General features: G+C 46.5%; 1 protein-coding gene across 1 annotated transcript in view; it reads left to right on the forward strand.

Annotated features, from left to right (window-relative positions):
• GFPT2 (glutamine-fructose-6-phosphate transaminase 2) overlaps positions 1-25,656 on the forward strand; it is a gene marked incomplete at both ends in the record, with an annotated part of 50,067 nt that overhangs the window by 17,882 nt on the left and 6,529 nt on the right. The window contains 14 exons of the mRNA XM_080699343.1: positions 712-810; positions 1,655-1,780; positions 5,089-5,147; positions 5,857-5,991; positions 9,775-9,836; positions 13,466-13,545; positions 14,489-14,606; positions 15,667-15,830; positions 19,034-19,129; positions 19,219-19,316; positions 19,627-19,747; positions 20,552-20,709; positions 20,884-20,998; positions 23,487-23,614. Coding sequence (XP_080555469.1) covers positions 712-810; positions 1,655-1,780; positions 5,089-5,147; positions 5,857-5,991; positions 9,775-9,836; positions 13,466-13,545; positions 14,489-14,606; positions 15,667-15,830; positions 19,034-19,129; positions 19,219-19,316; positions 19,627-19,747; positions 20,552-20,709; positions 20,884-20,998; positions 23,487-23,614 — 1,559 coding nt within the window. The remainder of the gene's footprint in view (positions 1-711; positions 811-1,654; positions 1,781-5,088; positions 5,148-5,856; positions 5,992-9,774; positions 9,837-13,465; positions 13,546-14,488; positions 14,607-15,666; positions 15,831-19,033; positions 19,130-19,218; positions 19,317-19,626; positions 19,748-20,551; positions 20,710-20,883; positions 20,999-23,486; positions 23,615-25,656) is intronic.

Raw genomic sequence — 25,656 nt, forward strand, 5'->3', positions numbered from 1 at the left:
TTCTCTTTTGGTCTGCAATACTAGGGAACAGAAAACACCATGTAGACCTGACCTTGGGGAAGACTTGCCCCTCAACATCTGTGGAAACTGGTTCTAAGATCCCCACAGATACCCAAATCCTCAGATTCTCAAGATCCTTATACAAATGACATACTTCTGCATATAAACTACCCACACATTTTTATACACTCTAAATTATCTCTAGATTATTTCTAACACCTAACACAATGTAAACACCATGTGAATCATTGTTACACTGTACAGTTTGGGAAATAATGCAAACAAAAACCTATACATGTTCAGAACAGATGCAAATTTACTTCTGTTTGAATATTTTGGATCAGTGGCTGCTTGGTCTATGGATGCAGAAGCTTTGGCTAAAAGGTCACTTGTACTTGTAATGAAGGGCATAAGACAGACTTTCATTCCGTTATAAAAGTAATGCTCATGGTAGCAATTCTATGGAGTCCAAAGCAAGCAAAATCAGTCTATTGTGACAAAAATGCAAAAGGTTTGCCCTTTGGGGTGGGGAAATTGGCCAGAAGTGACCTAAGGGATCTTTCTGGGTAATAGAACTGTTCTCTATCTTGTTAGAGTGTGTGTCACACTAGAGTATGCACTTATTCAAACTCATTGATTTGTGTCTTTTTGCTATATATATAAATTACACTTCAATGAAATTTAAAAATGAAAAAAATGTTTTAACTACAGGTGTGGCCATTGATGGGAATAATCATGAAGTCAAAGAAAGACATATCCAGCTAGTCAAGAAAAAGGGAAAAGTTAAGGCTCTGGATGAAGAACTTTACAGTAAGTGGAAACGCTCCTCATTGGAGTGGCCAGTAAGCGTGGCCACTTGATAGTGCTGGACAGTACCTGAGACCAAAAACAAATTTACTTAACCGTGGGTGAATAGCAGGCGTCAAGCCCATATTGTAAAATTGTATTTCACAGAGTATGAGATGGCTTGTTTTAGGCAGTGGCATATAAATAATTAAAAATAATAATAGTTATGGATTTATTTTAACTTTTCTAGCCAATGAAGCTGCTTTCTGTTTATAGTAGTGATATATATTATTTTCTTTCCTATTCTACAGTACTAGGGCACTTTTTATTTTATTTTTGAGACATGGTCTACCTAAGTTAAGTTTGCAGTCCTCCTGCCTGAGACTCCCTGTGCCCAGATAGCTTTTTTTTTTTTAAAGTCAGTTTATTTTGGTTAAGAAGTGAGTGAAGAGCTGGGCGTGGTGGCACATGCCTGTAATCCTAGTATTTGGGAGGCTGAGACAGGAGGATCACAGGTTTACCACAAGCTTCAGCAATTTAGTGAAGCCCTCCATGACTTAGTGAGAACTTGTTTCAAAATAAAAAATAAAAAAGGGCACTGGGGGTGTTGCTCAGAGGCAGAATGCTCCTGGGTTCAATTCCCAGTAACACACACACAAACACAAAAGAGATGAGTTAAGTTACCGATAACAAAGTACCCTTCAGCACGGGTGGTACAGGAGTCTGGCAGAAATCCCCAGGTGGGACCCTGGGGTTGATGGTGTGGATGTGCCGTTGGCATAGGTGGTGTGTCTTGGTTTAATGAAACCACCTCATCCCAACAGTCCTATGTCCAAGCTTACTTCAGATTGATTTTTCTTTCACTCAGAACAAGACAGCATGGATTTAAAGATGGAGTTTGAGACACACTTTGGCATTGCCCACACGCGCTGGGCCACCCACGGGGTCCCCAATGCTGTCAACAGCCACCCACAGCGCTCAGACAAAGGAAACGGTATGTAGCGTGTCCTTGCGCCCTTGCCGGTGTGTCCTTGCCCTGAGTAGCCTGTCTGGCGACCCTGGCCAGCGGGGTCCAACCACCTCCAGCTGGCTCTCCCACCAGCCTCGTCTTCCTATTGGTTTGGGGCATCTCGGTTATCCCAGCTGCCACATGTGCCAGCCCCCACTCATATGATCACTGGTCAGGCCCCCAGGATGGTTTTCCATGCCCTGGTTCTATTAAATGATGTCCTAGCTGCCTTGTGGGGCAAAGAGGAGCAGTCTGGAGCGCTGCACCCAAGAGATCAATGCCTCCTGCAGTAGAGCACAGTAAGGCGTTATTCACAGAGGGAACTTAATCCCTCCCAGACCTCCACAGGTGGGCTGGAGTCTAAAGACCTACCGCACTTGAGCGTGATGGTGCAGCTTGTCTGGCTAACACTGTGGTCAGCCAGGACTCCCATGCAGAGCCAGCTGCTGACCTGGTGGAAGCTCCTGCCAAGCCTCTCCTTAGAGGAAGGCTCAAGTACATCAGAGGAGTTGTCAGAGGCTTCTTAGCAGGACTTAGAAGGCCCTACTGCAGCTCATCCTCAGTAAAGTCAGCCAGGAAGAGCAAAGCCTCCCTGCTCAATGTCCCCACCCACTGTGGATCGTGGTGTCCAGGGCAGTGTGCACCACAGCAGAGGGCACCCAGCCCCAGCAGAAGGTGCAGGTGTGCTGCATCTCCCCACCGTGCTGCACAGGGCTCACCATGCTGATGTGAGTAGGAAGGCAGCTGCCAGAGAACAGGAGGACAGCAGAGCTGTTGGAACAGACACAGAGGCTGGACTCTGGCACATGGCCAGAGTCATGAGTTGTGAGGTTTGGGTGCTCCTCCTTGGGTCAGTCGATGCCTGAACCCCATGGCAATCCACAGCTGGGTAGGCACCCTATACCCTGGAGTAGGGCATCAGACTCCATAGCTGAGAACCTAGCACAAACCCAAGTCAGATGTTGAAGATGGACCCTGGAGCAGAAGACACTGCAAGACCTGTGCCCAGACTGCTCCAACTTCAGCCCCCTCCTGCCCACCCTAGTGATAAGGCGAACCTCCTAAGAAAAGCCCCACTTCCGTGCAGACAATGATGTGGATTGCATTTCCCCAGAGCAGAAAGGCTCCAAGGAAACCCACCCACACCCGAACTTGGAAACTCCTGCTCTGACTCAGGATGAGTAACTGAAAAGAGCACAGCAGGGGATATGCAAAGATTTGTGATTTTTAACATTTTTCAGTGGTAGCCAAAGAGCATACTTTTAAGAAAGTCTTATATTCAGGGACCACATGTTATAAGGAAATCACACAAAGAGCTGGGGTATGAAGTGTTTGGCACAGATGAGGCACTGGGCTTGATCCCCAGTGTAGCAAAAAAAAAAAAAAAAAAAAAAAAATAGAAGTCTTCACAAAGAAAACACGGACTTAAAGGGATGAGTAAATGAAGACAGTACTGCGATGTTAAAATTAAGAAAATAACGTAAAGAAATAATACCACAATGGATACAATGGACACAAAAAACATCTACAACCTGGACAATGAGGTATAAAGTTAATTAATCTCAAGCCAGCATAGGGACAACTGGTGTGTCCAAGAAGAGATTAGAACAAATGAAACTTGTGAAAGGCACACCCCTGGCAGAGCTCAGTGTGGCCGGGATGCCTGCTCGCACTGGGTTTCTTTCTCTTTTTCCCTTTAATTCTTTAGTTAAATTTATTTTGAACTGATACACCAAACATTGAAGTTCTGTATCTATTTAAAGGGCTCTGTGTGACAATGTATATGTGTGTAGACATGTGTCTATATACACTGTATAATGTTTATGTCACAGGCGTGCCTATTCAAGTCCTCCCATTTTTTGTATATCTATTTACAGGGCTCTCTGTGACATTCCAATGTATACATGTGTGTAGACATGTGTGTATCTGTGTACACTGTAATGTTTAAGTCACAGGTGTTCATATTTAAGCTCTCCCATTTTTTGTGTGGCCTCACAAAAATAAATGATATATTTTCTTTTTTTTTTTTTTTTTGGTGGTACTGGGGTTCCTGGAAGCCCTTCTATCTCCGGGCTACACTCCCAGACCTATTTTTACATTTTTATTTGGAAACAGGATCTCCTAAGCCAGCGCGCACGGCTGGCTTCGAACCTGCGCGATCCTCCTGTCTCTGCCTCCCAAGCGCGGGGATTACAAGCATGCCCACCACGCCCGGCAATATATTTTCTAAAAGAGCGAGAGTAAGCCATGTGCAGTGCACATAACTGTAATCCCATTGAATAATTGTCAGTGTTTATGAAGGGCATCCAACATCTGGTCACATTCCAGGATAATTATTGGATCTCAAGGGCAATAAAGTGTCTGACAAGTTGGACAAAGGGAAAAGGTTACTTGCCCCCAAAACTCTCAGGCTGTTAAACTGTTCTCTCAACTTAGACTTGCTCCTTGGCTACCTATGGAGGCTCTGTAGTGGTGACCAAGGCAGACATGTCCTCCCCTCCCAGGGCTTCCTGCACTGTGCAGGGGTCTTGCCTGCACAGTGAGCAGCCCACAGGGAGTGGGGTGCATGGCTGGCACTCGCGGAGGCAGGAGAAACCTCAGCAGGCAGACCCCACTGAAGAGCCACACTTGGGGCTATACAGGAATGTGCCAGAACTTCTGGGGTTTCCCTCTAAAGTGGCAGCTCAAAAATGTTTAAACTTGAGTCTTTTTGCAGTATAGTGTAAGTCCAAAGGCACATGGATTCAATGTTAGTTTGTGACTTGTTTGAGCCTACAGCCTGTTTGAAATGCCTGGAATCGTTTCTATGTAGTGAAGGGTTAATTATCCCTCACTTAACATAAATACCAAAGCCTATTTTAAAATGTTGTAGACCACAAGTAAGAGAAAATAAACGTGTATTTCCTCAAGTTTAAATGTTAATTATTCTAGGCATCAGCATAATCACTATAAACAAAATTTGCTTAATAGAAGTCTTCATACAGTTGGGTGTGGTGGTACATACCTGTAATCCTAGAACTTGGGAGGCTGAGACAGAAGGATCACAGGCTCAAGGTCAGCCTTACCAACTTAGTGAGGCTCTCAGCAACTTACTGAAACCCTATTTCAAAATAAAATAACATGAAATAAAATAAAAATAAAACAGGGCCGGGGATGTAGCTCAGAGGTGGAATCCCGCTCGGTTCAATCCCCACTACCACACAAAAAAGTTCTCACAGGAACAGACCAATACACTGTTTTTCTCCCAATATGACTTAAACTTCATTTCTCTCTTCACTAAACTTTTCTTTCAGAATTTGTTGTCATCCATAATGGGATCATCACAAATTACAAAGATCTAAGGAAATTTCTGGTAAGATACTTCCCCTGGCAGCATCTAAATCAAGCAGTAGTGGTCTTCTTCCAGAGACTTTCTGACTGGCACAATCCCCTCCAAAAACAAATGCAGAGGGCTGGGGTGTGCTCAGTGGTTAGGGTACTCGCCTAGATCCTGAGTTTAATCCCCAGAGTCACAAACCCTAAAGCAGTGTGGGAACTGAGCGAGGCCCACTCTCGGCCACATCACACTGAGCGTCAGCCTCAGAGCCACGCTGCGCAGGTCTTGTTTGGGGACATACCAGGGCAGTAGCGTTCATCTCAGGACCACTGTGGACTCAAGTAATCAAAGCAACACGGACTTGGCTTTACTAAGCAGTGCGCTGCCTAACACATCACTCGTACTCCAAGTGGAATTGGGGTGGGAGTCAGACAGTGAGCATCTGCGGTGTGAAGGGCTGTGGTGTCAGTTGGGGTGTGGGTGGATCTGACTCGACATGTTTTATCACTGTGACTGCTGTTATTTTGCAATGTCCAGATTAATGGCCAAGACAAGCTTCTGAGGAGGGTGATCTCAGGGAATTCTGGATGACTCAGAGGGCTTTGGCTGTGTGATTCTGGCAAGCATTTTTGGTCCCTTCCCAGTTTTTCTTGTTCTTAAAAACCATAAGGGACGAGAGGGAGTTGGCCAGGCCAGTTGCACAATGACCAGTATCTGTCACCTCATGTCTAACCACATATTCCAGGAAAGTAAAGGCTATGAGTTTGAGTCAGAAACGGATACGGAGACCATCGCCAAACTGATTAAATATGTGTTCGACAACAGAGAAACTGAGGACATTACATTTTCAACACTAGTTGAGAGAGTCATTCAACAGTTGGTGAGTTACAGGCCCCACCTGTCTAAACCGTTCCTTCCTTTTTCGTGAGCACTTACTAGGCAAATCTGCATAAAGTACTGAGGATGGAAGTTGAGTCCTCTGGAGAACTTGGACATAACATGCCACCTTTGTACATTGGAAGTTCTACGGTTTGGGTAGTAAACAACAAATAGAAAGGCCTTGCAAGCCAGGCATGGTGGCATACACCAGTACTTGAGAGGATGGACAGGAGGATGGCAGGTTCAAACCCAGACTGAGCAACTTAGCAAGGCTCTCAGCAACCTAGTGAGACCCTGTTTCCAAATAAGAAATAAAAAATTGGGCTGGGGTTATAGGTTAGAGATAGGATGCCTCTAGGATCAATCCCCAGTACCTCGAAAGAGAAGAAAGAAGAAGAAAAAAAGAAAGAAAGGAAGAAAGAAAGAGACAAAGAAAGAGACAAAGAAAGCGAGAAAGCACCCCCACCTCATTCTAACACCCTGACCTGGCAACTGGTTTTGCAGTCTGTGGCTTCTCACATTCTCATGCGGCACGTGTGAGCCTGGTCATGGCAGTTCGTGTTGGCATTTTTTCAGTGGAGTCACGTGCAGTGTTGAATACTTTCATGAGATGGATTTAACGGATTGTGGAGACTGAGAATGCCAGGAGTCTTCCCTCTTGATCAGTAAAGCAGTTATTGGTCACATGGGAGAAATACCCATAATTACTTACTAAATGGATGAGGGAGGAAGGAAGGAAGATTTCTGAGACATTTGATTACAGAAGGATACAAAAAATGGCTCAGGGGCAGGAGAGGGTTACAGTCCAGGGTAGGATTGTGCTTTTGTGATAGTAGATATCAGAACACACTTGTCTGCTGCAGGGAATGGCCCAGGAGAGAGTTCACAAGAAACTGGTGATGTCCCAAAGGGCTAGACACAAGGAGTAAGATTCCTCATAAAGAGAACACACACTGGGGAGACTCATGGGGAAGGTCCTTCACGGAGGAGGAGGTAGAGAAGAAGCAGGCCCGTGCAGACTGGGGAGGAGGAAAAGGGGGAGAGGGATCAGATATCTCAGAGGCCATCCTCCAGGGCACCAGCGCCACCCAATAGCATGTCAGCCCAGGCAGCCTGGAGAGCGTGTTCATGGCCCAAAGTCAGAGCCAGAGGTTGCTGCTGACACCAGCTGTGCTTTAAAGCACCAGCCTTCAGTGAGTGTTTTCAGAGTCATATTTAAAAAGTGAGCCTAAGCCAGGTGTGGTGGCACACACTTGTAATCTCAGCATTTGGGAAGCTGAGACAGGAGGATCACAGGTTCACAGCCAGCCTCAACTACTTAGTGAGGCCCTTTGCAACTCAGTGAGACCTGTTTCAAAATGAAGAATAAAAAATATAGGGCTAGGGTGTAGCTTAGAGGTAGAATGCCCTGAGTTCCATCTTTAGTACCACAAAAAAATAATAATAAAAATAAAAAGTAAATCTACTGTCGGAGACCTCTGCCTGATGATGCCCACTTTTGAAGGGTCCTTAACTTAGAGGGCATGTTTAAAATAGAAACCCATTCCAGTGTTGTTCCTCAGTATTAGTGGGGAATTTGTCCCAGGATCCCCCCTCAGATACTTAAATGTGTACATATTCAAGTCCTTTATATAAAATGGTATAGTATTTGCATATAACCTACATACATTCTCTTGTATACTTTAAATCACCTCTATAATAGCCGGGCGTGGTGGCGCACACTTGTAATCCCAGCATTTGGGAGGCTGAGACAGGAGGATCGTGGTTCAAGGGCAGCCTCAGATACTTAGGCCCTTTGCAACTCAGTGAGATCCTGTTTCAAAATAAAGAATAAAAAACAGGCTGGGAGTGTAGGTCAGAGGTACAATGTCCCTGGGTTCCATCCCCAGTACTGCAAAAAAAAAAAAAAATCATCTCTATATTACTTATAATACCTAATATAAGGTAAATAGTTGTTACACTGCATAGTTTATAAAATAATGACAAGAAAAAAGTCTACACATGTTCAATAGGGGTCAGTCATCATAGGCCTAACTATCTAGTATACATTAATAACATAACATTGTTTTAGAAGATTTTCAGTCCGCAGTAGGTTGAATCTGCAAATGAAAACCCCACAGGTACAGAAGGCCAGATGTACTTCACCTATACTGTCATGTACTGTATAAAGTACAATACATCAATTTGGTGTTGAAGCATGGTATTTTTTTTCTTTTCTACTTGTAATGTTAAATTTAGAAATATCTTCCTCATAATGGCACTTTTTTTTTTATGGTACTGGGGTTCCTGGAAGCCCTTCTACCTCTGTGTTACACTCCCAGACCTATTTTATACTTTTTTTAAAATTTGGAAACAGGGTCTCTTAAGCCAGCGTGGCTGGCTTCAAACCTGCATGATCCTCCTGTCTCTGCCTCCCAAGGGCGGGATTACAAGCGTGCTCCACCACACCCAGCATAATGGCACTTTTGAACTTGTAACTATTCTTTTTTATTTTTATTTTTTTAATTGTGTGGTACTGGGGATTGAACCCAGGAACATTCTACCTCTGAGATACACTCCCAGCCCTACTTTATATTTTAGTTTGAAATAGGGTCTCATTAAGTTTCTGAGACTGTCCTTTAACCTGTGATCCTCCTGTCTCAGTCTCCCAAGTACTGGTATTACAGGCATATACTACCACACCTGGAAAAACTTGCGACTTTTCTTGCCTGAAGCAACACAGGATTCTTTTCATTAGAATCCTTCTTTAGTTCTGACAGAAGCAACAGGACAAATGTCAAGCAAATCATGGTCTGCTCGAACCCCTTCATTTTGGGCAGTTTGAAAAGCCTTTTGAGGCCTGGGGACAAGGACCGTGGGTCCCTCTGGCAGTCTGGCTGAGTCAGCAAACTGAACACAACATGCTGGATGCACAGGGCCTTGGGTCTGCCCAGGACTCCCAAACTTGGGTGATTTCATGTGGAAATTTGAGTTACACCGGGTTGTATGGAATTAAAGTCTACTCGGGATGGTCAGAATGAAGAGGATTTTGCACCAGGAGTTTAGGCAGAAAGCACATTGAGTCATGTGTTAGGAGACCTAGATTCTAGCTCTGGCTTTGCACAGACCATGAGGCTGAGGCCTAGAGTGGACATAACAGTCATATCCATAGAAATAATTATAATAATAGGCCACGCTTCTCTTGGACTTGCCAGGGCCAGGTCTTGTTCTAAGCACTTATAGTGCATTAGTTTCTAATCAGAAAGCTACACAAGGTAGAACTATCCTCATGTGAGTCTGCAGATGAGGAAAATGAGGTCCAAAGAAGCAGAAGTGCTTGCCAGAAAGGGATGGCTCCAGGAGCAGGCTCCCAGTGCTGGTCCTGGATGAGACCGGCAAGTCTCACGGTGGCTTCCTCAACAGGCCTCATCCTGAGGCTCAGTGCAGGGCACCCTCACCCCAGTTCTCATCTGCTGTGGTTCTAACTCCACCAGCCCCCAGCTAATTCCAGACACAGGTGGACACCCCAGAAGGGTTCCTGTGGGCCAGGCATGCAGGTATGGCATACGTTACTCACAAAGATGTTTCATATGATCTGGCCTTTGGTATGGAATCACAGTGTGGTTCTGCCAGTCTGGTTTCCTCTCTTGGCCTCACCCTGTACAAGTGGTCCCTGCACTGTCTCTCCAGGAGACCCTAGAACTGCCTGCCATGCAGCGGGCTGGGGGTCCACCTGGGGCAGCAAGCTGCAGAGGATTGGCTAGCCACAGTAGCCCGGCCTTCACCTTCTTTCATGCATTTCCAGGAAGGAGCATTTGCATTGGTTTTCAAGAGCATCCACTACCCAGGAGAAGCCGTTGCCACAAGGTAAGGCAAAATGCATTGACATTCCCAGTAACAATAAATAAATAAATAAATAAATAAATAAATAAATAAATAGATTCGTTAGCCTGAGGCACAGGGGCGTGCAGGGCCCCTGGAAAGCCGAGGTGTTTGCTAGACCTAACGGGGAGTTGTAGTTTAGCCATAGACTGCTCCACATGCCTCTGTGGCCAGCAACACCAGAGCTCCTGATTGCTTTAAAGGGAAAGCAGACAGTTGGATTTTTACGTGAAATCGCTCTATTTTTAGAATTTGACAACAACGTCAAATTAAAAATAAAACTTTAGGAGGGACCAGGTCCAGGTTGCATGGAGCTTAAAGCCTATACAATTTGAGAAACCCTCTTTGAGTAAAAACGTGCAAAATTGTGATCATGAAACTAGAGACCAAGAGAACGTTGACTTGTATCCAATACCAAGAGATCATTGAAAGCTCTTGCCTTGACACCTCCATGGCAGGGAAAACCCAGGCTTCAGCCCAAAGGGCCTGGTTCGGCCCACACATTCCATAGTCCCTCACACTGCTTGGATTCACAGAAGTGGTCCAAACAAGTACCATTTTATATTCAGATGGCTTGATCACCCATCCATCCACACACCCATCCCACTAATGTTTGTTGGGCACTCACTCTCTGTGGTTTGGGGGCCTAGGGGCATTCTGCCTGGCCTTTGCCCTTAAGGAACAGAGAGTTGTGTAGGGAGACAGGAAGCAGAGGGTGCCGATGCTCTGTGATCAGCTGCCAGGGAGCAGGTCATACTGAGAAGGCAGAGGGACCAGGTGGAGAACGGCCTTCTGTACCCCTCGGCCAGATGCGGGCAGGGTGAGGGCACTGACTGGCACTCAGGCTCAGTGTGTGCTTCCTGATGCCTGCTGTGGGTTCGGCATGGGGTGGCAGTGAACAGGTAGGTGGTGGAGGCACTACCCCCCGAACCTCTCAGGCTGGTGAGAGTGCAGATGTGGACAGGGGCCTCGCTCTTAAGGCCTCAGTGTCCTGCAGTTTGGGCCTCATTCAGAAGCCACAGAGGAGCCATCAAGGATGTCCCTGGAGCCCTGCGAGATGAGGGCAGAAAGGGTGGGGCTCTCATTCAAAGGCTGTCAGGGTGTCTAGGAGGAAAGAATGTGAATTGATCATGATTGTACTTCTAGGTCTGGAGCTAATTTACCATTTGGAATATAATTCCTTCAAATCACAAAATTATAAAATACTACCTGATTCCAGTCAAATTAGAAGCCCCCTTTAAAATCTGGTAATATCTGATATTTCTATTTAAAATGAAGCAGAAGAAGGCAGTAAGGAGGAACAATAAGCTTTATTTTTCTAAGTTTCCTGTAACTTAAAGCTCTGTGACCTCCAGGACAACCTTTGAATCTTCTGGGAGCCCCAAAACCTGAAACATCATAGAACTCAACAACAACACTAAAATCTGGGGGAGCCATTTGCCAAAAAAGCTAGATAACTGCAGTTTTTCTCATTGTCTCTTAGAAAGATGATTTAAGCTACTTCCCCACTAGACCCAGAATGATGGCTTTAATTTGCTTTAGACATAATAAAAGATGGTTCAGAATATTCAGGGTGCTCACTAAAATTTTTTCAGTGCTACAAACTTTGTCCCCCACTTTAAAGTCAGAAGAGGTGGTCCAAATAGGTAAACACTACTGGAAAACCAGAGTGTGATTTGCTGAAGAAAAAGTAGGGCCTGCACTGAGCCCCTTTGACAGGCGAGATGCACATATGCAGACTGGATTCCGGCAGAGGAATGAGGAGTTCCTTACTTCATTGATCTATATTAGCAGCAAATTATTTGAGGTAAATGTCACCCCATTAAGTGGGATTAATGTGTTTGTGACAGCGCTCTTCAGGGGTCTTATCAAAGCATTCTCAGTGTTTTATTCTCACTGATGTAGGGGAGAAAGGCCCACCTCCCCTAGCAGCTGCAGTGGCTCCTCCTCACCCAAAACTGAGGTCCGAAAGTATTCAATGGAAAACTCCAGAAATAAACAATTGATAAGTTGTAATACCTTTGTTATAATTGCTCTATTTTCTCATTAATTGTTGCTGTCAGTCTCTTATTGTGCCTGAAGTATGTTAAACTTTATCATAGGTATGTAAGTATAGGAAAAAAACACTGTCTAAAGAGGGATTGGTACTCTCCCACAGCTCCAGGCACTGTTGAGGGTTTCAGAATATATTCCACATGGAGAAGGGGGGACTGCTGGGTTGGCATTTCATCTGCATGGGTTCTAAGAATCACAAGTCTAGAATGGGTGAGTTACAAAAGGAATCTGCTCCTTTTTATGCACATCCATTGTAAATTTGATTTACATGCTAAAGTTTTCAATAATGAGTATTGTGTTCTGAAGGCAAGGTGACATTAAATTAATGGAATAAGCTGGGCACGGTGGTGCACACCTGGAATCCCAGTACTTGGGAGGCTGAAACAGGAGGATCACAGGTTTAAGGCCAGCCTCAGAACTTAGTGAGACCCTCAGCAGTTTAACAGACCCTGTTTCAAGTTAAAAAATAAGTAGGCTTGCAGGTGTGGCTTAGAGGGAGGAAGTTCCCAGGTCCGATCAGCAGCACCAACAAAGGAACACATAAAATAGAAGATGGGCCAGTACCCCAGACACATCCACCACAGAAGCTGTGAAGCCGAAAGAAGTCCTGTAAAGTGCTTCGCGGAGGCCCCTTCCTTGATGCTGGAGATGCTGGCGACCGAGACAGGCACCCGGAAGGTGGAGCTAGGGGCCCTCCTGGCCACCTGCAGGAGTCCTCCTTGATTCCACCTTGTGAAAGTCATGGCTCCCTTATCGTGAAGTCGGCTTGCACAGGCCAGAGATTCGGAACTTCATCCAGTCATTTAGGCAGAAAAACACCACCCTGGAGGTCTCCTCACGTTGCCCACAAAGCAGAGCCCCTCACGCACGTGGTATTTCCAGGGTCCCCAACCAAACCCTCTGTAGATACCAATATACTCAAGTCCCTCACATGAAATGGTATGATGCGAAACCTGCCCACATCCTCCCACATGCCTTAAATCATCTCGATTGCTTAGAATAGCTAATGTTATCATAGTTATGGTGCTATATTGCTTAGGGAATAAGGACAAAAAACATTGTTTGGATTCGGTTTTTTTGCTTAGGATTTCCAGGCTGTAGGTGGTTGAATCTGCAGATAAAACTGTATACCCAAAAGTCAGCTAGGTTGGTGCCTGTGGAAGCAAGTGGACTGAGCTGAGTAAAGGGCAGATCCTGGGCGAGGGGTGCTCCCGCTCTGGGGGAGACCTGGAGTGCTCCCGAGTGCCCTCAGCAGTCCCCACTGTCCAGCCTCCAAAGCAGGTGGTGGTCGCATGTGGGCATTCAGTGAGCCCAGAAGTCCCAAGTCCTGTGCGTGTGGGCACGGCCTTGACCAGGCAGTGGGCAGTGTGCAATGCCAGCCTGTCAATCCCTGCTCCAAGCCTCAGAACATCTTCCTGTGGTCAAGGCCTCCGTTCCATGGAACCAGCACTCCACTTGCGCTTCAGAGAAGCGGCTGGGTGCGGGACTCCCACCTAGATGCTAGGAGGGCGTGGGGTGTGTGCCAAGGCAGTGGTAACCTGAGCCTCTTCTCCCTGCAGGAGAGGCAGCCCACTGCTCATCGGCGTGCGGAGCAAATATAAACTCTCCACGGAGCAGATCCCCATCTTATACAGGACGTGTAAGTTTCCTGAAAAACACCTGGTGCTACGGACCAGTCCTAGGACTCGGCAGCTGCTCTGGTGCAGTCAGACCCCACCAGGGCACCCAGGCCTCACTCTGATGGGGACCCAGTTAGGACATGGCTCCAGGCCTAGAGGATTGTCATGCAGTGCAGGCTTAGCTCAATCTTTTAAAAAGCTTCCACCGTCAGGCGTGGTGGCGCACGCTTGTAATCCCCGCACTTGGGAGGCTGAGACAGGAGGATCGCACAGGTTCGAAGCCAGCCTCAGCTACTTAGTGAGGCTCTCAGCAACTTAGTGAGACCCTGTTTCCAAATAAAATATAAAAAATGGGTCTAGGAGTATAGCCTGGAGGTAGAAAGCCTCTGGGTTCCACCCCCAGTACCACCAAAAATAAAGTAATTAAATAAATAAATATAAATAAATAAAAAGCTTCCACTGTGGATGTTTTGAAACACCCAGAAATGGAAAGAGCTGCCGGGCGTGGTGGCGCACGCTTGTCATCCCCGCCTTGGGAGGCAGAGACAGGAGGATCGCGCAGGTTCGAAGCCAGCCGCACATGCTGGCTTAGGAGACCCTGTTTCCAAATAAAAATGTAAAAATAGGTCTGGGAGTGTAGCCCGGAGATAGAAGGGCTTCCAGGAACCCCAGTACCACCAAAAAAGAAAAAAAAAAAATGGAAAGAGCTGCATGCGTTGGGCCTGGGCAGCTGGGCCCTGCTCTGAGTGCTTCCGTGGCGCGCTCTGTCTGTGTCGCTCACCCATGCCGCCTCTTAAACGCCTTTGCTATTTGGGGAGCTTTTTGCATGATTTGGCTGACGCAGCCAAAGCTAAAAATTGAAAATTTATCCCACACATATCCAAAGGGGAAATGGGTTCCTTGCTGCATGTTAGGCAAATGAAAGAGTCTACTGAGGCTTGCAACCATCCCTTTATTTACTAGGCAATATTGAAAATGTGAAGAATATCTGTAAAACAAGGGTGAAGAGACTGGACAGCTCCGCCTGCCTTCACGCTGTGGGGGATAAGGCGGTGGAATTCTTCTTTGCTTCTGATGCGAGGTAGCTGGGCTTCTCACCTATCTTTTCCGGTACTAAGCAACCAAAGATGAACTGTCTAAACACTATTTTGTTTTGTTTAGCTTCTAGGAGGATCACAGGTTCACAGCCAGGCTCAGCAACTTAGTGAGGCTGTCTACAATTTAGACCCTGTTTCAAAATAAAAAATAAAAATAAGACTGGGGATGTAGTTCAGGGGCAGAATGTCTCTGGGTTTGATCCCCAGTACCACAGGGTGGGGGGGGGGAGAAAGAAAAGAGAAAGAAAGAAAGAGAAACTTTCTATAGCCAAGGGAAAAAATCATCACTTTCCAAATAGAGAAGGTTATTATAAAACAATTCCCTCACATTCCATTGATAGACACACCATGTATGTTGCTTGTAGATCCCCGCCTTTTGTCTTGCTCTGGGCGGATGCATGTGCATTTATGGTAAGAAGCTGGGTCATAGTCAGGCGTGTTGGCACACACCTGTAATCCCAGTACTCGGGAGGCTGAGACAGGAGGATCTCAGGTTTGTAGCCAGCTTCAGCCACTTAGTGAAGCCCTCCACAACTTAGTGAGACCCTGTTTCAAAATAAAAAATAAAAATAGGGCCGGAGATGTAGCTCAGAGGTATAATGCCCCTGGGTTTAATCCCCAGTTGCACGCACGCACACACACACACACACACACACACACACACACACACACACACACACATTATTGGGGAAATTTGAACATAGTGGGTATTTGACTATATAAAGGAATAACTTAATTTTAGATACGATATTGGTATTATTATAGGTTAAAATAGTTTTTTAGAGATATAAGCTAAATTACTTATAGAAGAAATTATAAAATGTATCTATATATTTTGTAATGGATTAGTGTTAGGGCCAGAGCCAGGTCAGGTTAGGGTCAGGGCTAACCTTAAATAATTTCAAAATTTCACAAACCCTGGGAGGAAAGCAGAGAGAGTGGAGTAGAGTAAGCAGCGCCAACTGCAAACTGGGCCAAGGCCACCGACACGGGAGGGGAGGGCCTCAGGGCAGGGCCTCGCTGATGCCTGTGTCCCCTCTCCAGCGCCATCATCGAACACACCAATCGGGTCATCTTCCTGGAGGATGACGATATTGCCGCGGTCGCCGACGGGAAACTCTCCATTCACCGAGTCAAGCGTTCGGCCAGTGATGACCCGTCTCGAGCCATCCAGACCCTGCAGATGGAACTGCAACAAATCATGAAAGGCAGGTGTCTTCTGTGAGTCCATGTGGACCATGCTCTGTAGGGGCACCTAACTGCCCTGTCCTGAGCAGGGCCCTCTGCCCGCCGTGGCGACCTGGACAGGGCCCGGGTGGCCTGTGGCTTGCACAGCTGAGGGGCCATGGGGAGCCTGGCCCAGCACCGCTGTACAGCCCTCCCTTTATATCCAGACTTTTCTAGATATGAACCCAACCATCATATAACGCCTGGAGCACAGTTGTACGCTCCAGTCATCCTTTCTCCTTGGAGAGGGGATCTGAGGCAATGGGGGCCTTGGAGCCCACCTCCCTGCTCCCACCTCTGTCCCTGCAGTCTGTACTCACAGGGCCGCTCAGTTATCACCCCACTGCTCAAAGCCCTCTGAAAGGCTTTCCACCATTCTTGGAATAGAGTCCAAACTTCCTTCTGAAGCCCATAAGCCCCTCCCAGGCCATTGCATCAGAGCCCGGCCCCACACACCCCACCTTTCCCTGCTGTGGCCCACCTGCCGTCCTGGTCCTCCTGGGGTCCTGATCAGAGGCTGGCTCCTTTGGTCATCATCATCGGGCTTCCTGAACCCTCACCCTTAGCGCCTCCTCGTGACACCTGGCCCCTCACTCACAGTGGCCACTTCCTCTTGTCTGTTCACTTCATGTAAGACAGTCAGAATGCTCCTGCCAGGCTCTCCCTGGATGCCCCCGCTGGGCTCCTCAATGAAACCAGCCCTGTTGGGAGCAAAGCCCTGGGAAGCACATGTGCTGGAGGCGGCTCCTCTTTGTTATAGAAGCTAGGGAGTACTTACTAAGAAGATACTTGCTGAGATTGGGGGGGGAACTCTGTGTATAGCAGCATCTGCAGGCCCTGGGCTGACCATCAGCACTACAAAAAGAAAGAGGGAAAAAAGAAAATTGCTATTCCTTTGGGCTTTCTTGCTTTGTACTTCCCTAAGTAGGCAGGGACTTAGGGGTGGGACAGTGCATTAGTTTTATTATTCCATGGGTACAGTATGATTGTATATCATAGTGATATTCGAAATGGTACATTCATATATGCACAGAAAGCCTATTGGTGTGGTTGCCTCCCAAACCCATCCCGCTAACCCTCCTCGCTCCTGGTCCATGCTAGCACAGTTGTTATAGTGGCTTCGTATGGGGACGTACTGCTGTTTGGTCTTGGGCCTTCCTCAGCCTCCTTTCCCCTCTGCATCGCTCCCTCCTGATTGCCCTCCATCCTATTTCCTATCTAACTTCCACATGTGAAAGAAAACAGAAACCTTGACTGTCTGAGACTGGCTGATCTCACTTAGCATGTTTTCTAGTTCCATTCATTTTCCTACAAATTATATAATTTTAGCTGGGCGTGGTGGTGCACGCATGTAATCCCAGCATTTAGGAGGCTGAGACAAGAGGATCACGGTTTGTGGACAGCCTCAGCTACTTAGGCCCTCTGCAACTCAGTGAGACCATTTTCAAATTAAAAAAAAAAAGTAGGGCAGGGGCTGTAGCTCGGAGGTCAAATGCCCCTGGGTTCCATCCCCAGACCCACAAAAAAAAAAATTACATAATTTTGTTTTTTAATAGCTGAATAAAATCCCATTGTGTGTATATATCACAGCTTCTTTATCCATTCGTCTGCTGACAGACACCAAGGTGTTTATAAACATGGTATGCATGCATCCCTGTAGTATTTTTGTGTGTGTGTGTGTGTGTGTGTGTGGTACTGGGGTTCCTGGAAACCCTTCTACCTCCGGGCTATACTCCTAGACCTATTTTTACACCTTTTTATTTGGAAACAAAGTCAGCGTGGCTGACTTCGAACCTGCGCGATCCTCCTGTCTCCGCCTCCCAAGCAAGGGGATTACAAACGTGCTCCATCATGCCCGGCTATTCCTGTAGTATTTTAACTTTAATTATTTTGGAAAGATGCCAAGGAGTGGTATAACTGGGTCATATAGTGGCTTCATTCCTAGCCTTTTGAGGAACCCCCATAGGGATTGTACTAATTTATAATCCCACCAAAAGTGTGCAAGCAATTCTACCACACACACACCCTCGCCAGCATTTGTTATTGTTTTTGTTTGTTTGTTTGTTTGTTTTTGTTTTTGTTTTTGTTTTGCGGGTTTGGGGATAGAACCCAGGGACATTTGACCTCTAGCTACACCCCTTGCCCTATTTTTTATTCTTTATTTTGAAACAGGGTCTCACTGAGTTGCAGAGGCCTCACTAAGTAGCTGAGGCTTTCCGCAAACCGTGATCCTCTTGTCTCAGCCTCCCGAATGCTGAGATTACAAGCATGGCCACCACACCTGGCTTAGTTTGTATTCTTGATGATTGCCATTCGACTAGATAGAATCTCGGTGTAGTTTTGTTTTGTTTTGTTTTGTTGGTACTGGAGTTCCTGGAAACCCTTTTACCTCCAGGCTACACTCACAGATGCCTATTTTTTATATTTTTATTTGGAAACAGGGTGTCTTAAGCCAGCAAGGCTGGCTTTGAACCTGCATGATCCTCCTGTCTCTGCCTCCCAAGCATGGGGATGACAAGTGTGTGCCACCACACCTGGCCTTCGATGTAGTTTTGATTTACATTTTCCTGATTGTTCATGATGATGAGCATTTTTTCATATATTTGTTAGCTATTTGTATTTTTCTTTTGAAAACTTTCTGTTCCATGTGATAACAAAAATAATATAATCCAATAAATAAAATAGGCAATTATGCCAGGTGTGATGACACACACCTATAATCCCCATACATGAGAGGCTAAGACAGGAGAACTGCAGGTTTGAGGCTAGCCTCAGCAACTTAGACCCTATTTCAAATTTTTAAAAATGGTGCAGGGGTGTAGCTCAGAGGTAGAACGCTCATGGACTCTGTCTCCAGTGCCAAAGGGTGGAGGGCGATTGAACTGACTAGTGAGTGGCTTTGGGGAATAAAACATCTCACCTCCAGCTTTGCTCAGGGAAGCGTGGTTCCTTACTGCCTTGGGAAGCCCCTCTATTCCTCAGGCTACAGGGTCTAATAGATGAAATAAAGATAGTCGTCGTTCTTGACCTACTCCAAGAGCATCCGGCAGGTCAAGGCCTAGGGATGCCCTTTGGAGACTGCAGTGGGTTTTACAGGGGTTGCTTTACTTCCTGGCTAAAAGCAAAGCAATAGAAACGCAATTAAGTTAAAACTGGACCTCCTTGTTACTGTTCTTTTGACCAGGTAACTTCAGTGCATTTATGCAGAAGGAGATCTTTGAACAGCCAGAATCAGTTTTCAATACCATGAGAGGTCGGGTGAATTTTGAGACCAACACAGGTAATCCTGATACTCATTAGGGAGCCTCCATCTGTGCCAGTGAACACAGTCTGTGCAAGCCAGCACTAATGCGGCCTTGTGTCCTGCAGTGCTCCTGGGCGGCTTGAAGGACCACTTGAAGGAGATTCGACGGTGCCGGCGGCTCACTGTAATTGGCTGTGGAACCAGTTATCATGCCGCTGTGGCTGTAAGAACAACCCACTGGACCTCAATAGTATGGGGGATTTACAATAGTCTAGCACGAGACACTGGTCTAACATTTATCATTCATTGGCCATCTGAATTAGCAAAACCCTTGCACTGATTCCCATCAGAACTGGTACCAATCATGAGAAATGGCACCAAGCCCTTTCTCCTGCAAGATAGCCTGTGAGTCACTGAAGTCCCTCGCCACCTGGACACATAGTGCCCTGTCACAAATGGTCCCTAGAAGCTCAGCTGCCCTGTGTGCATGCAGTCCCGTAACTGACCTGAGTCCCCATTCTTGTTGGCTTCAGACACGGCAAGTTTTGGAGGAACTGACCGAGCTCCCGGTGATGGTTGAACTTGCCAGTGATTTTCTGGACAGGAACACACCTGTGTTCAGGGATGACGTTTGCTTTTTCATAAGCCAGTCAGGTAAGAGACACAGGCCACGAGGCCAGGTTTGCATTGGTTCATCGCTGGGCTCTCTTCTCTGCAAGGTGCCACGTGCCACCCTCCTTCCTCCATCCCGTGAATCCTCTGTGCGCCTACCATGTGCCGTGTACTCTCAGCCCTGGGTCAGCCAGCCCCCAATGCCTCAGCCACTGTCACCATCTCACAGCGAGGGCAAGCCGCAGCTCAGACCTTACAGCCAAGGTGTAGAGCTGAGACTGGGCCAGAATCCAGGTCGATTGCTTCCTCCCCCTCCCTGCTTCTCTCTGCTCCGCCAGTCTAAGTTCAGTTCAGCAAAATTCTGCTAGGTTAGGCTGAGACCAGAGGATCACAGTTTGCGGACAGCCTCAGCTACTTAGTGAGGCCCTCTGCAATTTAGTGAGACCCTGTTTCAAAATAAAGAATAAAAATAGGGGGTATAGCTCTGAGATAGAATGCCCCTGGGTTCCATCCCCAGACCCCCCCAAAAAAAAAAAAATCTGCTAGGTTGAGAGTCATATTGACTTGATGTGGGCACTGCACTAGGCCCTGGCCTGTGTGCAGGGCTCTTTGAACCTCTCATCCTCAAGGGGAAAACGGGGCATTGTCATGGGTCCAGTGAAGCTATGGTGGGAACGTGCTCACCACAGAAATGGTAATGAGTCTTGAATCTAAGAATCAGTTGGGGGAAATGTCCAGCGCGCATTTCTTTGCTGATGTCTGTAGGCTGGGTGTCAGGCGCGGGATGCAGGAGGGCCGGGGAGGGATCAGGCTGATGGACGTGCTGACTGGACCCCTGTGTGGCAGGTGAGACCGCAGACACACTGCTGGCCTTGCGCTACTGCAAGGACCGCGGGGCGCTGACTGTGGGTGTCACCAACACGGTGGGCAGCTCCATCTCCCGGGAGACTGACTGTGGTGTCCACATCAACGCGGGGCCGGAGATCGGCGTGGCCAGCACCAAGGTAGGAGCGGCTCCTCCGGAGGGCCCAGCCAGGTGGCGGACCAGAGGCTCGGACACTCGCTGCTGCCAGGCCCCTCCCCTTCCCTTGCTTTCTTCTGTGGCCTTGCCCTTTAGTTCTTCAAATGACTTTGTGACCACTGTTTTAAAGTCTTTGCTTCCCCTCCGTCCTGCGCAGGCTTACACCAGCCAGTTCATTTCTCTGGTGATGTTTGGTTTGATGATGTCCGAAGATCGAATTTCACTCCAGAACAGGAGGCAAGAGATCATCCGAGGCCTGAGATCTTTACCTGGTATGTTCCCACGCTCCACTTTCCATATCCCAAGCCCAGTGGGCTGCTCTTGGCTGCTCCCTAGACTCTCCTGTGCAAATGACCCCACGCCCTTGCTCCCGCTCAGTCCCTCCAGGAACTCCCAGTGGTCTGGGATTAAGATCCACACCCCTCACCCGAGCCCTGCACACTGGTGCCTGGCACCTGTGGCCCCATCCTTTCTCCTCCCTGGGCTGCAGCAGCCACTGAGCAGTATGCTGATTGGGTACTCGGCAGACATCTACTCAAAACTGAACTTACCCTGACATTCCAGGAGAAACAAACAATAGTATTGTTATACTGACACACTTCAGATTTTCAATCAAAATTTACAGTTGTGGGAAACTAGCATCTACCTCTGTGACCTTGACTGTCCAAATATTTGAAGACTTCTCTTATTAGATTATGGTAACTAACAAATGTGGGTTCTCAATGCATTTTATCATGAAGTGTGTCCATGTTCAGAAGATTTGCATAACTTTGTTAACATTTTACATCTGTATAATGTTATAAAATAAGGCCCACTGCAAAAGAGCCATGTAAAGTGTGAGACAGACCAATAGATTTCAATGTAACAAAGTAGAAAAACCTATAGATACAATTCAGATTCCATATTTGCAATTGCCATTTTAAGACAATACTACTTCTCAAGTTTGATTTAGTTTCAAAGAACATTCACAATTATTTGAAAGTTATTTACTGTTTCTTTTTCCAACTACAAATCTCTGTAAAGCCAGATTATATTCCTATAGTTCAACTAAAACAAAAAATAAATAAACCAAAGCCACAACAAATTGAATATGGAAGTGGACAGGAGAGTCAACTGTCTTTTATTAATAAGTCAGGCAAGCTAGGAGTGGTGGCACATGCTTGTAATCCCAATACTTGGGAGGCTGAGACAGGAGGATCACAGGTTCCAGACCAGCCTCAGAAACTTAGCGAGCCCTCAGTAACCTAGTGAGACCCTATTTCAAAAATAAAAAGTAGGGCTGGGGTTGTACCTTGGAGGTAGAATGCCCCTGGGTTCAATCTCCCTTAACACACACACACACACACACACACACACACACACACACACACACACACACGTCATACATTCAAAAGATGTGCCAAAGCAGGTGTGATGGTGTACATCTCTAATCCTCTACTTGGAAGACTGAGGCAGGAGGATTTTCAGTTAAAGGCAAGCCTCAGGAATATAGCAAGACTCTTAGCAACCTAGCAAGGTCCTATTTCAAAACAAAAAATAGAGCTGGGCGTGGTGGTGCACATTTGTAATCCCAGCATTTAGGAGGCTGAGACAGGAGGATCTTGGTTCAAGAATAACCTCAGCTACTTAGGCCCATTGCAACTCAGTGAGACCCTGTTTCAAAATAAAGCATTAAAAAAAAATAGGGCAGAGGGTGTATCTTGGAGGTAGAATGCCCCTGGGTTCCATCTCCAATACTGCAAAAAATTAATTAACTAGGTAGTTAATTAATTAAAATGGGATAGGAGTTTAACTTGGAGGTAGAATGACCCTGGGTTCAGTACCATACACACATCAAAAAAGATATGCAAACAAACAATGCCTCTCTTCCCACTAACTTTTGACATGTTAAACAATGCTTCTCACTCATTTTTCCCAGAGATATAGCAATGTAGTGGATTTAGTATTGTGATTTTTAAATGGATGAGTAAATATTTTTAAATTTATCAGTATTACTTTCTAATCTGATAACACTGAGAGATATAACTCATGAACACAAAAGCTCTTGGGAACTCATATATATATATATATATATATATATATATATATATATATATTTTTTTTTTTTTTTTTTTTTGGTGGTACTGGGGTTCCTGGAAACCCTTCTATCTCCGGGCTACACTCCCAGACCTATTTTTATATTTTTTATTTGGAAACAGGGTCTCTTAAGCCAGCAAGAAGCTGGCTTCGAACCTGCGCAGTCCTCCTGTCTCTGCCTCCCAAGCGCAGGGATTACAAGCGTGCGCCACCACGGCCGGATTCACGCTGATTTTTAAGAATGTAAAGGACTCTTGGGAGCAGGAAGTTTGAGCATCCCTGATCTAACTACATTGACTTGGCCTTTAGACACGCAGGTGGCAGGGAAAGGAGACATTAACTGGAGTGTTAGTTCTGTGTCTTGCTTTCTGGTAATTTTGTTTCTCTGAGCCTCAGTTTTCTTCCTATAAAATGAGCTAAAAATAATAGGTCACTACCAACCTTATAGGTGTCGAGAAAATGTTGACACAAATATGAGTTACCATGCCAACAAATTCCCAGTCACTAACCCAAGTTACCGCCCATAATTTAAGTTTAAATCACTTCTAAACCAGTGCAAGGAAGCAAAGTATTCCAATTAATATGAGTTCTAGAATCTTGTGTTTATAACCCGTAATTGTCTTTATAAATACTGTCTTGAAACTGGCATGACAGGCCTCTCCCTCTGCTCTGTGCATGGCTTAGAGCTGATCAAGGAAGTATTGTCGCTGGACGAGAAGATTCATGACCTGGCCCTGGAGCTCTACACACAGAGGTCTCTCCTGGTGATGGGGCGGGGCTATAACTATGCCACATGCCTGGAAGGAGCCTTGGTGAGCCCCCTGCCCACCCCACATCCAGCAGCCCACTGTCCTGAGAGCCCAGTGGGAAGGAAGGAACCAGGGGAGGGAAGGGCTTGCAGACCCATAGGCTTCCCAGGACCCAGCACCGGGCACCAGCTCTCAACCAGATCTTCCTAGTCCTGGAAACAGAGATGTGAATGAGGCAGGTACCTGTCCTCAGAGAGTCTAATCTACTGCAGAAAGTTAAGTAACTTGCTCAAGTAGATTACACAGAGAGCTGAACGTCATAGCACACACCTTTAACCCCACTACTTTGGAGGCTGAGACAAGAGGATTACAAGTTTGAATATAGCCTCAGCTACTTTGCAAGACCATCAGAAATGTACAAGTTTGAATATAGCCTCAGCTACTTTGCAAGACCATCAGAAACTTAGCAAGATCCTCCTTCAAAGTTAAAAAAAAAAAAAAGGCTAAGAGTGTAGTTCAGAGGAATATCCATGGGTTCAGTCCCCAGTACAAAAAAATAAAAAAGCTGGAAGTGGTGGCACGTACTCAATCTCAGTACTTGGGAAGCTGAGACAGGAGGATCTGGGTTTGCAGTCAGCCTCAGCTACTTAGGCCCTCCTCAACTTAGTGAGACCCTGTTTCAAAATAAAGAATAAAAAAATAGGTCTGGGAGTGTAGCTTGGAGGTAGAATGCCCCTGGGTTCCATCCCCAGTACCACACACACCCACAAAATACATAGAGGAACTAATTGAGCTAAGGTTCATATAGCTTTTTTTTTCCTACCACAATTGCAGTGTGGGGGGAATTGGGCAGACCAGAATTGCAGGAGGTCTCCATAGAGCCTCCTTGTTACCCCTCAAACTTCCAAAGGGAATTTGAGATCCTGCAGGAGCCAGCCTCAAAGGGCTGCAGTTTTTAAATTGGTGACTGGCTGTTTTGCCCCCTGTGGCAATAAAGATACATGCTGGTGTAAGAGAAAGCTGACAAGCAAGGCGAGGTGCCAGGACCCCAGGGCCCCGAGATGGCAGGCAGCTGGCTACGCAGGGTCTGACACTGTGCCTGCCCTGTCCCCACTACTGGCTTGCCACTTAGGCATCGGAAGGCTCAGCCAAGGGCAGCAGAATTGATGCTCCAGGTGAAGCAGCACTCCACCAAGCTTCTCTCTGGTGGGAGAAGTAGAGACCCCACCCTACCCCAAACCAAGACAGTGACATTCTGGTTGCAGTAGCTCACAAGAGACAGCCAGAGAGTATCACAGATGGCTTAGCTGGGAGTGCACACCAGACTTCAGAGAGCCAACTTCACTGCCCCATCCTATAGACTCTCATTTCCCTGTTTTGTTTTCTTACAAAGGGTATTACAGAGGGTATCAGTGAACAGCATACACAGCCTTGGCAAGGTCCAGGGGAAGGAAGGGGTGCGCGCCACCCTCCAGGAGTCTCCAGGCGCACAGCCTCTGGAAGCTCTCCCTGTCCTTTCCTGGCTTTATGCAGGCTTTGTTACATTGTCACAGTGACTGATCCAGTCACTTGCCATTGATGATTGCCTTAACCTTCGGTCCTGATGCCTCCCAGTGGGGAGGGGCGGAAGTCTTAACCTCTAATCCTGTCCTGCTCTTTCTGGTAACCAGTCCCCATTTTGAGGCTACCTAAAAGCTGCCAGCCATCAGCCAATCATTAGCATATAGAAACCTGTCACTGAAGGGTCCAAGCATTTTAGGAGTTGTATGCCAGGAAATAGGGACAAAAACCAAATATATATTTCCCAATAGCACAGTCAATCCCCTGGCCTTGATTTTCAAACTCAGATCAATTACAAGATTTTTTTTTCTTTTGGGATGGGGAATTGGACCCAGTGTCATTCTACCTCTGAAGTACACACCCAACCTTTCTTGATTTTTTTTTCCTATTTTGAAGCAGGATCTTACTCAGTCACTGAGGCTGGCCTTGAACCTGTGATCTTTCTGCCTTCCAAGTAATGGGATTGCAGGCATGTTCCACAGCGCCCAGCTCCATTACGAGTTTCTGATTCCTACCAAAGGAAGCGGGTGGGGGGCACACACTGC

The sequence above is a fragment of the Muscardinus avellanarius genome (genome assembly GCF_963383645.1).
Source record: "Muscardinus avellanarius genome assembly, chromosome: 7".
Classification (NCBI taxonomy): domain Eukaryota; kingdom Metazoa; phylum Chordata; class Mammalia; order Rodentia; family Gliridae; genus Muscardinus; species Muscardinus avellanarius.